At 43.3% G+C, this 12,821-nt stretch overlaps 1 protein-coding gene across 1 annotated transcript in view; it reads right to left on the minus strand.

The window, feature by feature from the left end:
* WTIP (WT1 interacting protein) overlaps positions 1-12,821 on the minus strand; it is an 80,647-nt gene that overhangs the window by 13,463 nt on the left and 54,363 nt on the right. Inside the window, exon 3 of the mRNA XM_057400206.1 lies at positions 8,892-8,959. Coding sequence (XP_057256189.1) covers positions 8,892-8,959 — 68 coding nt within the window. The remainder of the gene's footprint in view (positions 1-8,891; positions 8,960-12,821) is intronic.

Consider the following 12,821-nt stretch of genomic DNA (forward strand, 5'->3'; position numbering starts at 1 on the left):
GGTCCCAGGTGTTTCCTCCCGTATTTACCTTGTCCTCCCAGGATAACAAAATCACACTTCATGTGCATGAATCAAGACCCTGTAATCAAGCTTCCCAATGATACTTATATAAAATAAGACTCTGGGAAACTAAATAAACCTTGAGAAATATGTTGATTATGTTAGAATAGAAGAGTAAAAACAAAGTAGAAGACTTGGTTTGCTGATCCTTTCTTTTGTTTGCTGTCCAATATACTTTGATTATCAAACAGGCAAAAAAACCTCTCTAATGATTCTGTCCAAGAGTCTTTGTTTCAATGCAAGAAGAAAACAAGTCCCCTTCTGTCCTGAATATTTAGGCCTCTTAGTGATATCACCCCTGTGATAATCTTGGGGTTTACAACTCTTCTGTCTAATGTGCAATACATCCAAAAGAAATTAACAATGAATTTTGCGCATATAATGAACAATTATGCATGGAGGATAATCCCACTAAGTACTATGAGAAACAATTTCTCCTGTCTGCCCTCAGTCCTGTAACCAAGCCTGGTTGTCTACACGGGGTCTTTTAAAGTTTGATCTTCTTATCGCTGTTTTCTAAAGCAAAAAGCATTCAGAAAATAGCATGCCTGAAAAAGGCTGCAGGACCCCAAATTTCTACCTCAGGCAACGCCAGATCTCTGAAAAGACATGTTGCTGCTTCTCCTTCACATGCCTAACCGTGCCCAAGGAGAGGCTGATGCACTTCCCTGCTGTTATGCACTCAACAAAACAAAACCTCCCTCCTGGAAACAGATCCTGGAATCTCATTCAAGCCTGCTTTCTTCTTTGATGAGGATGTTCAAAACCTGCTAAAGGTTTTTGCAAGCAGATCGAGAGGGTTACATTTCAGTAGGTGGGGCAGTTGCTGCCCCGGTAATGGTATGAAGCCATAAAAACTACAATTCATTGTTACTGCACTGCAAACTCACCCAGTGTGACTGCTCAGCCTAGACTTGAGATTCCTACTCTTTTATGCTTTAAGGGCTTCTGAGAGGGATGATCATGAGTTTTTGCCAAAACGCCTCAGGCATTTAATTCTGAAAACTAATTTCTGAATTGGGTGCTATGCTAATAATGTATTCCAACCCCAGGCTGCCTGTAATCCCTCACAGACTCTCCTCTCCTTGGTTTCCCATTAGCGGAGCATCTGTCTTCTCGCTGCTTTATTGTCTGCTCTCTGCATGGGATCCTCAGTACATGGGACGCAACAATGCAAGAAATTCATGGGATCACTTTAAGAGAGGGAGAAAATATCAAATCTGGTTTCATGCAGATGGGTTTTGCTGTTTGTCTTTTTTTTTTTTTTTTTTCCACACATATTGAAAGGCAGCAATCAAACTGAACTGAACAAAACGAGGCCTTCTCAGGCTCAAAGATACAGGAGCCTCATGGCAGGTGTCGCAGAGATTAAAGGAAAACAGTCCAGAACTTACTCTTCATCTCACCGAAACTGCTTCATATACTCTGTTGCTTAACCCTGCCTTGCTGCCAGTGAGGAAACACTACCACAGCTTATCTTCTTGCTTCTGCGTTTCCACTTTGTTATGTTTGAAGGACATGGGTAGGGCAAGGAGGGACTTCATGTTCTGCACAGAGGTAACAGTCGGTCTGGTTATTCACAAAACTCTGCCAAAAGTTAGGAATTCAGCTGGCAGCTAATCTTGCCTTAGCAGTCAGGCATTTCACAGTCTCTGAGAAGAGAACAGCCATTTACTTCCTGGAGAGCCTACACAGACTCATGTGTACACTCACCAAGACTACTTTCTGTCCAATTAATTAAGAGATGATAATGATTTTCTCACCTAGAACTTCCTTAAACAAACTCCTGCGGAACCTCTGAAGTGACAATGATCAAGTAAAAAGCTTGAAGCAACAACTCTTAACTCTGCCTCATACCATACAGCCCAAAAATCTATTAACTTGACTCACATCATATATTTATACTCTTGCTAGGGGTTATTTATTGTCACTGCTGCCATCTATTATGTACGCTGCAAAAGAGCTGCCTCCATTAGAATGTATCTTCCTGGAAAAAAGAAGTAAATCTGGATTTTATTCAAAACAGTTGTTGAAAGATTTCAATTCAAAACATAACAGAAACTAATACCATCGTTTACTACAGAAGTGGAAACACACCACTTTCTCGCTTTTTTTTTTTGACTCTTCCCATCGAAAAAAAATTAATGCTGCCTGCTTCCAAGTGTTTGGCAGGAGTTACACATAATTAGAGCTCTACTTCTTTTAAGTGTGCTTGAGTTATTGCAATTTATTTTTCAATGTAATATTAAGAAAAATGCAATAATCTGACTTTTGTATTGCCATCTCAAAAGGAAATAGGGGAGTGACTATCTGGCATGAAACCAATTGGACTTTGTAACATACTCTTCAAAACATTCCATTAAATGCAAATGTAAAGTACGGACAGTTGCGAAAGCTAGCACCTAGTGACACATCTCCAAAAAAACCCATCCTTTCCTTGTCTAGTTCGTTACTGCTCAGAGAGTGATTCCTGTGACCTGTCTGACAATTCGTAACCTAGCTGAGGAAACACTGAGCATCCTTTAAGTGAATACACACCTTTCATCACGTTATGGTTATCTACGTTATCACCTGAGTCTAGGTACTGCCTGTGTATTGCTCTTGAGAGATTTTTCTGGACTCTAGTTGATCTTCTATTTCAAAACACCAATATTCTTCAGTTAGCAGACCTGCTAACGGCACTTGCTGTGCCATGCAGCATTCACCCTTAGCCTCTCAGCCTTAATGCCAACATTTTTATGTAGACCTTAGCTCTGGGATGAATTCCTGGGAGAAAATCCAGACCCCCCCCTGAAGTCAATGGGACTTCTGTCACCAGCTTCAATGGGCTTGTAACTTCTTGATATGGAATACAGCACTACAGTATTGTGTTGCAATGAGAGGTGAACCCAAACTGCCAGATTGACATGCTCCTCATGCCGATTCACATTCAAGCCCAAAGTGTAGAGGCCAATCAGGATTTGACTATCCCCAGATATTTTGAAATTGAAATTTTAAAGCCCACCTGTAGGTTTGATGCAACACGCTAATTAGAACACCCCAATTAAGTGTCTTTACTGTCAAATTTGTTTATAAAATAAAACCAGACCTCTGGTATATTACAAACTTAGGAAAAACTAAGGAAGGGAAGTATTCAAGCTTTTTTTGGCAGGGAGGGGCTGGAGCAAGACACAAGTAGCAACACGAACTTCACTCCCTCATGCACTGATTACAGTAACACGTCATTATCTGTTTGCCTTTGTTTTCAGTGACAGTATTTGGGACCACAGCAACACTTGGCATTCATGATACTTCTGGAACTTGAAAGGCACCTCCTGTCCCTGCCTAGAACCATCAATGCCTTGAAAACACTCACAGAATTCCTTACACTTCTGTACATCAGAAATATTGCAGCAAATCCCTTTTGAAGCTTTGATTAAATCATTCTGTTAAACATATCAATAAACACCCATATCTGCCTGTTCTCTGACTGGCGTATGCCATTTAATAGCAAGTCTTCTGAACACAACATCTTCATAATTATCTAGAACTCCATTTGCTCTGTGATTCTCATTAGATATGAAATAGACACGAGCTGCAACTTTCATCACTTACCTTTTCAACTGAGTCTAGCTTTTCTGAGAGTCTCATCCCGCAGCAATGGGTTCTGACTAATGCACTAGTCTCAGTGCTCACCTCCCAAGGGAGATCTCCAAATACTTATACTCACTCAGATGGAAAATCAAACCTCTGACTCCAGATGACACCAGCTTCCATTACACTAAATAAAAACTCTTCCTAGGGTCTCAGCCAGTGGGCAGGCCATTTCCACCACCACCAGGCTTGGGAAACAGCATGTGCACAAACTGAGAAGAATAGCCTAGTTAATATTTACATTGCAGCCATGGCCAGAGGCCCAAATTAGGGTATGGGTCTTGTTGTATTTGGTGCTACAGGAGATGAGGGCACAAGCCCTGCTCTCCTGAACTGTCAATCACTCAGATGGTCCCCCACTGACATCCTGCTCGTTTCTCCCCACGAAAGGTTCATCATTTCCATTTGCCACCTCTCTATCAATCTCGCACACCCTCATCACCTATTTAAATCATTGGGAGTTTTACAGTTGTGGGTGGAAGATGAGGCCCTGTATGTTCTCTGTAGCCAACTTTTGTTAAGTGGATTGAGAGGAGAAGGAAGACTCGAGAGGCAACCTGCAAGGGCCTGGAGGCTTACAATGCACTAAGTCTCTTTCTCTGGTTGGCACATGCAAACTGAAGTTTTTAGAGCTTTTCTCTTTGAGGATTTATGGGCAAAGTGACAGATTTTCCTCCAGTCTTACTGAAATGGATGAACAGCTTTAGTAAAACTTTCAACAACTAATGACAGCAAGGTTAGCCAGAGGCAAAAATCTGGCATGAAGAAGTTCAACCCAGATGATTAAATTTGGCAAAGTTATAAGCCAGTGAAAGAGGTAATCTTAAAAGAGGAAGGTTTGGATGACCTTAATGCTATGCTCTGCAGCTTGTGGCGTCTGTAATTGGTTATTTTCAGAGCATCTAAGCGTCTTCCACTAGTGCATTAAGCAATGTAACTAACATCTGTCACGAGGTTCATTTTACCCCTCTCATCTCCTCCCTGGAGGGAAATTCTCCAGTTTCTTAACCTCTACTGGACCCCCACTCAATAATGTTCATTACCTCAAGAGAAAAAGGGAAAACCTTTCAAAAAGGAAAAAAAAAAAAAGGGGGCAAAAAGAAAAGATAATAGATGTAAGATTCAGGTTGCTTTGGTGACATTTTTAAGTCTTTTTTGCCAAGAAAAACGGTAATTTCTTTTAAATTTCTTTACATATTTAAGCATTGAAAGGGAAAGACAGAATTATTATTATTCCATCACCCATGATTATACAGCAATTTATCAACAAAATGGAACAAGAACATCTGACTGGGATTATTTATTACACAGCAAGGCATTTATTTTTCGTTCACTGCACCAGGAACAGTGTCCCTGTTATGGCTAGTTACCCATCTGAGTCCGAACAGCTTTCAGGGAAGGATTAAACTGCCATTTGTTTTATTTCCTTTCATGAAATAACCATCCTAACAAGGCTAAGGCAAGGCTTGGATACTGCTGGACTTGCTACTTTAAGGTGGCATGAAAAAGTGTGACTGGATCTTCCCTGGAGCTAAAGCAAAGGATGTATGAGGATGACTATGGCATGCAGCATCCCTTCCCCATCCACAGCTCCACAAGCATGTCTAAGAACTTCTAGCATTTCTTTCCTGAAAAGAATGAGAAAAACAAGCTGCCTGATTCAAAGATAATCTGTGTCCTCAGTAAGAGCAAACATGTGGGAAAACTATTTGCTAGAAGAATGTACCTTGTGGCTATTGCCAAAGGTTTTGATAGGTGTATCTGCACTTTGGACAGCTTTATGGCTGTGCAGTGGAAATTGCTCATAATGAATTAACATCTACATTTTTCTAACACCTTTTGTCCAGAAATCAAAAGCACTTTTCAAAGAAAGGCCCCAATTTTGAACACTTGACACTAACAGCTCCTTATGTCACATTTTTATGGACCAATTTGATTGGAAACAACTCTGGCACTTCTAAGGATCAGGTAATGACTTTTCTCAAGGTCTTGCCTTCATGCACCATATGCAATACTGCAGCAAATTCCACGCATCACCTCTGATAGAGGGAAGGCGCTGACCTGTCTTGAGTGGGAGTTAAAGAACCAGGTATCATATACAAGCCACTGACCACAGTTCTGGGGACTGTGCTCTGGCAGGAGCTGTTCTGACGCAGGAAACAGCAGTGTTACAGTAGAGTTAAAATGCTGACATCTGTAGGATGTTAAACATTTCTAACAATTACAGTAAGAAGAAACCCATAAATAATATAAATTCTTCCCTAAAATTTCCTACACTGACTGGTCCACAGCAAGAACAGCTTCAGCTTTTCCACCCATCACTGTTCATGTGCTATTTACTACAACCCTAAAGTGGGACTGACAAGTTCCTGTGTCTTGCCTGGCCTGGCCTGGCCTGCAGGACATCCCCAGAATGATGTCAGGGATGAAGGGGAAGAAGCACCTGCATCACGTTCATGGGATACACAGAGGTAACAATTGGAAGGGACAGAGCTCTGCAAGAGCTACAGCCCTCCATGCTGCCTGCTGAGCATGGGAAGGGGCTGGGTTCTCCTCCAGGTAGTGGGGAGACTCCTACCACCCCTGCTCCCAGTTGGCATTACATTTGCAACTGCTTCCCATCAGCATGCCTCTTGCTGAAAGGGCAAATGAGGGGATCACTCAAACCACTGCTGCTTCAGCAGGACTGTGAGCAGCGCAAATCCTCACATCTGACCCTGGCAATCCACTGAAAGAGCATCCTGCTATTGCAAGCCTAGCCAGGCCCCTCCAATTCAGTTATTACTACATGGATTTCACCACTGACCCCAGCCTGATAGCACAGTACCTCCTGCCCAGTTTTCTGAAGCTGCTCTGCTTTCCAATTCCTATTATCTTTGTGTCATACTTGACATAACCAGGTCACAAGCTGCAGGGTCACAACTCTGAAGAGCTGTGACCCAGCTCCAATACCTATAGGAACATCTAATTCTCCTGATCAACTTCCAGGCAAGCAGAAGCTAAGGAACAGCAAGGATACCACTTGGACAGTATTTTATTAGTTGGAATACAGTCATAACAGAGGTAGACTACCTCTGTTACCTCTCCAAATTAAAATAATCTTTTTCCTATGTTCTTACCTAAGAATGACATCCCTGATAGCCCACTACCATACTGTCAGCAGGGAATCCACGTATAAAATTGCACTGAGTTACAATAGAGACTGAATTCTGTTAAACAGAAAAATCTTTGGCTATCTGCTTTGGACTGAAAAACACCTCTTGTTAGGACTGAAGTTTCCAAGTGGGCAAGAGGAAATATGAAGTAGCTAAATAATTTCCTTTATAACTGCCACTTTGCAGCCTTTTCCTCCAACTTTGAGAGAAACTTTGAGCTTTCTCTGTCCACAGAACTCTAAAATAAGCAAAGCTGTTTTATTTTATTAGGGAAACAAGACAATTCCTAGTAATCTTGCTATAACATTTGCTCAGGGGAACTGAGAGAAGATGAAATCGCGTTCTGAGAAGCAGCTGGCTTAACACAGGCAGGGACAATGTCAGAATTTGATTTCTTTGCTGACATACACAGCCTAGAGTCCCTTGGTCTGCTTCTCTCCCATTCCTGTACTACTGGGAATCTGCTAAGACGCACTTGTGGGAGGTTTGGACTTTTAAGTCTGTGTCTTAAATGTCCCAACAGTTCCCTAACATGCATAATTTATTCCTATCAGGCCCTTAATCTCTTGGAAAAAATCACTGCAAGTATCTCCCTTCAGAAGCTGACTACAGAACATGTTGAAGAACCAAAGAGGCTCCTCATCCCTTGAAAATGGAATGTTCTCCAACAGATTGAGATTTTAAGTTTTTAAATTCTCATGTTTAGGCTGGAATTACAAGCTAGTAACAATAATAATTTCACTAAATCTGGATGAAAGGTTTTGGCCATGGGGAAAGTACACAGTTCAAAATAAAAATCTCAAAGGTCTGAGCCCCTCCACCTCACGCACCACCTCTTCACCCTCTCTCCATGCGTCTGCAGAAACACAGGGGGAAAAGAAAAAAGCTGAAAAAGCAAGGGAGAAAACTCATTTTCTCTCCTAAATGCCAGCAAAACAGTAACACGTTTAAATTATAACAAGAAACTTACTTTCTGCACAAAATATGATTTGCTCTTTTCAACATGGTCCAGCTGTGGAAGGCTGAGAGTAAAGGTATCACAGATGAAGGCAAATACGGCTTGTATTCTGGGGACTTTCCATGAGTTTTATGGATTGAATTGATGAGAAATGCATTTGCACACTCTTTGAACAGCCAGTAACATTTTTGTTGTGGGATGTATTTTGAATAATTCCTTTGCAAAAAGCACAGCCATATTTTCATTAGAAATGGAAAGTAGTTCTGGAAGACCCAAGCTGGTATTTCAGTAAATAAAAGTATACATTCAACATACTGGCTGTCCAGTAACATCTCATCCTCTAAGCTAAAATATATCATTCCTCTCTCATTTCAATTCCCAGACATGCTGTCCTCTTAATTATAAATGGTCTGCCACTTATCAAATCATTCTCTGTGTCCTGCACAATCCTCACCCCTAATTGCACAAATATTTTATTTCTGGAACAACACAGTTCAGCAACAAGCTTCATTTTTCTTTTCATGACTTAGTCCCTATTAAAGTATAGCATTTATGAAAGCTCTGTGTGCACGGAGAGAAAATTAGTTGCTCCTCCGTGGCTAACAGTTTTTAGCTAATCACAATGCAGCTCCACATCACTCCGAGCACGGTGGTGATTAAAACTGTGCCTGCAACAAAGCAACATTGTACATGGCCATGACGTGCGCCAGTCAAAAACGTCTCCCCTCTTGTTATGACTGGTATTCCCCAGGTGTTTGACTTTGAGCTCTAGCTTGGCAGGCAAGCCTTTGTGGCTGCAATTCAAGTCCCAGGCTTGAGCAGCTCCAGTGTTTATTCTCATAATTTACACTTTGTGATGGCTTATGGACAGTTATGTACTTGGTTTCATAGCCACCACTTCAAACCAAGGGCCTGATCCTGCTGTTACGGAGTTAGTGGTAAATGCTTCCCAATTCCAGTACTGGCAGGAGGCCTTAGATGACTAAACTGTGTCTCAAAGCAAACAAACCAATACAAAAGAACAATTTGGTTTAGAAACAAAACAGAAAAAAAAAAAAAAAAAAGAAGCCTGAAATCTTACTTACTAGGAAGTCTTCTTCACAGTACACCTTCCCGTTGACACTGTAGAATGCTTTTCCTCGTAATCTTCTCCCTGTTAAAACATAGTACTGTCAGGATTTGTGCTCCATGCCCAAACCCAAACTCAGGATGCTAAATGGAAAGTACACCCTGCTGTGCCTGTCTGCATAGACAGCTCCTGGCCCCTCCCCTCCTCCTGGGTCAATCCAGAGAAATGGGTGGTGGTTTGCCTCTCAGCTCCATTCTGCCTTAACAAATTCCTTATCAACTAAATGTTGTTTCTAAGTACAGGTCATGGAACCCAGCTGATACCAGTTCCTGGAAATCTAAACCCAAAAATTACTATTCTGGGGTGGGGGGAAAGGCTCATTTGTAAATTTCTGTTTACAGAAGAGTGTTTCCTTAGCAGGTGAAATCACAGCAGACTTACATCCACTGCAATCAGCAAGGTGTTTGTCTCTGAAGGACCAAACAAGGGACACTGCAAATGGATGTTCTGTCACCTTTACAAATATTAATACATTCAGCAATGCCACAGCAGCTACACACAGAGCTGCCTGCATTACTAGAGCAGTACAAGGCACGCATGATGGAGGGAAGGGAAGAAAAATCACACTGAGAACAAGAGATTTCATTTTCAAGTTTGAATGTTTGCCATTTCGTTAGCGCTTCTGGAACTCTATTGACAAAGACTGTGATCATCATTAACTGATGGCTCCCTTTACAACTAAGAATGTACAACAGACTCCAGAGAGTCACAACAAAAAAGATTAAAGCCAGGAATTCAAAAAACACCCAGGCCAAACAGTTCTTGGATAGATCAGCTCTGTCTTAACCAGAGCTGCTCCACTGAAAGCAACGCCATTTTATCAATGAAAACCAGTGAGGGGAAGGGAAACCGCACTCATCCTGTCTCACCTTATTTCCACTCTGTGCCAGAGTCCCACTGGCCAAAGCTCCCAAATGTCTGGGGGATCTTACAAGCTGTTTGCAGCCTTGGCAAGCAGAGCGCATGGTGCCTACTATGTGTACCCGCTGCTGTTAGCAGTGACACAGAGGGAGGAAGAGGGCAAGAGGCTCCGTATTTATAGGTCAACAGATGAGACCCCTGGCCGCTGCCTAAGCCTCTACTCCACAGAGTAAGCCTGGATGACTCTCATCAAGGCAGCGTGAGTGGCTCCACCATAAACATGGCTGGCCTTTGCAGAGGGTTTGACTCCAAGGGCCGGTGAGCTGAGCCAGCTGGCCAAGCACAGAGGGGCAGGAGTGTTCTCCAGGGTTTCCATAAACAATGTTGAGGAAAATATAATTAATTTTCAGTGCCTGAAAATGCCTTTTACACGTTGCCACTGTGATCTGATCCTGGGAAACAGTGTGCGGCACAAAGAAGCTGGGATCTGGGCTGATGCTTTTGGGAAATCACATGCTGCATGTGGTTGTCTGGCGGTTTTACTGTCGTGGCTGAGGGAAATGCTTCTTTTGTGTGCACATTCTTGTGCTGTCGATCTCACGGGCTGCTGTCTCCATACTGCTGGTAGGTGGAGTCAGCTCTTGTTTGTCTGTCCAGCTGCCTGGTAGCTCTGGTGGGGACCAGAAGCCTGGTAGCATGGGCAATGCACTGAGACTGTCCTATCTCCTCTGGGACTCTTAGGTCAAACTGGTCCATCCTACATGTCACACAAACAAGGCACAGGGCTGGGACAGCAATTAGTGGGTCACAGGGCCTCTCTCAACTGATGCAGGAGCAATCACCTCTGGATCATCCCCACTGCTTATCCAAGTTGTTTTAAACCTCTCCACTGAAAGGTAAAGGAAGGGTAAATCGAAAGGAGGGAAGAAAAGAAAAAAGGCCAGAATGGCTTTCTGAAAGACACATTGGCTCTGCCAGACCCACAACTGATACACAACTTGTCTTTAGATGATGGAAGTCAAGTGGCTGCACCCAGAAGAGGGACTTGCCTTGGATGTGCTGATGAAGTACTTCCACCTTGCTCACACCATCACCAGTGCAGAGCTGGAGCATTTGCTTCAGGCAGAGAAGCACTGGCCACCACCCTGACCACACACCACTATTATGGTTGGAAGCAACAGAGATAATTAAGGGACAAATCCTGAACTCCATTGCTGCAAGGATCTCTGCAGGAAAGGAAATCCCTAATTCAGGGAGGCGTAAGCATCTCCCGAGGAGCTGCAGAAGGTCAATAAGGACCTGTACATCCCACTTTGCATCCCAGTGTGCAGATCCTGGCAGTGCTGAGATTGAAAGAAACACCCCAAATTCTGCTCCTGTTGTTTCCATAGCATAGCATCACTGGCAGAAGCCTATGACCCAAAGCTAACAAGGCAAAAGTGATGTTTTGGACTGGGTCTAAAAGACATTTATGTTATCAGATGCATTTGGCAGCTGATGGCCTTGTGACATGAAACAAGCTCACCTCGCTGCAAACCTCCTCCTCAGCCAGTGCACAACCCATGAGCCCCTGCTCACACCCTGTTCTGCCAAACACAGACCCCTGCTGCCCCTGCCATACGGCTGCCTTGGTAAAACACCTCTGACTCACACGGCACTCACAGAGCAACACCTTTCAGCACTGAGGAAAAATACCATTTTCCTCATTTTACAGCCATCTATTAGGGAACTGACTTGCCTAAACCCATAAAGCAGGCAAGCAGTGTGCTCACATGATAATTACTATTATTAGCAATAATTAATAAGATTGACAGGCCTTTTACCTTAGAAGAATTTCATTCTGGGATCTTACACTATCTCATAAACAAGAAACAGCAAATTTTCACACAAATAACCCTGCTGCACTATATTGGCTTCTACATACTGCACTTTAGAAATAAAGGCAAAAACACACATTCCACTTGCCCTCCAGAAGAGTTTGCTAAATGACAGCACTGAACACGGTCAAACACTGAACGCTGCAGATGTCCGGGCATCATGTGAAATCTGCAATCAAGAGGAAAGTGCTGGCAGTTGCAGCCAGGGAGATACAAATCCTGAGGAGATGCAGCAGTGTTGATGCCTCCCAGCCCCAGGGCAGCCTTGCAGATGGGTGGATGCAGCATCCTGACGTAAGGATACCTGCCCTGAGCTCAATGTACTGGACAAGGCAGTTTCACCTCCCAGGTCATACCACAGAATCACAGAATGGTTTGGACTGGAAGGGACCTTAAAGCTCATCCAGTTCCAGCCCCCTGCCATGGGCAGGGACACCTTCTGCTAGAGCAGGTTGCTCCAAGCCCCATCCAACCTGGCCTTGAACACTGCCAGGGATGGGACAACCACAGCTTCTCTGGGCAACATTTCTAAGCACCTCAGCACCCTCACAGGGGAGAACTTCTTCCAAGGATCTAAGGCAAATTACCCTCTGTCAGTTTAAAGCCATTCCCCCTTGTCCTGTCACTACATGCCCTTGTAAAAAGTTCCTATCCAGATTTCCTGTAGGCCCCCTTCAGGTATTGGAAGACTGTTACAAGGTGTTCCTGGAGACTTCTCCAGGCTGAACAAGCCTAGTTCTCTCAGGCCGCCTCCATAGTAGAGGTGCTGCAGCCCGTGCAGCATCTTCATGGCCCTCCTGCAGCAACTCAAGGGACTGCACAGCACCAGCCTCTTCTCTGTAGCCATAACATATTATTCTTAATCAGGCAGAGATTACAAGTTTTAAACCTCTAACACTGCTTTAGCCAGCTGAGACAAGCGCCTGGCCAGATAGACAAGTAATACCACCCTGCCCACTGGTCCACAGAACCTACTGCCGGGCCTTCCTTTGAATGGCTTCATGTAGCCAAGCCTGGATTACTGTTTACTTTCATAATATTGAAACAAAAATGTCAAGAGTTTCTGACAAAACTTGATGCAACTTGCAGATAGCTCATTATAATAATAATGAGCAGTTACAAAGAGCAGCCTAGTGCAGAGTTCAACA

The sequence above is a fragment of the Pezoporus wallicus genome, unplaced genomic scaffold, assembly GCF_028554395.1.
Source record: "Pezoporus wallicus isolate ANWC-B61680 ecotype Strahan unplaced genomic scaffold, APGP_CSIRO_Pwel_v1 contig_447, whole genome shotgun sequence".
NCBI classification, from domain to species: Eukaryota; Metazoa; Chordata; class Aves; order Psittaciformes; family Psittacidae; genus Pezoporus; species Pezoporus wallicus.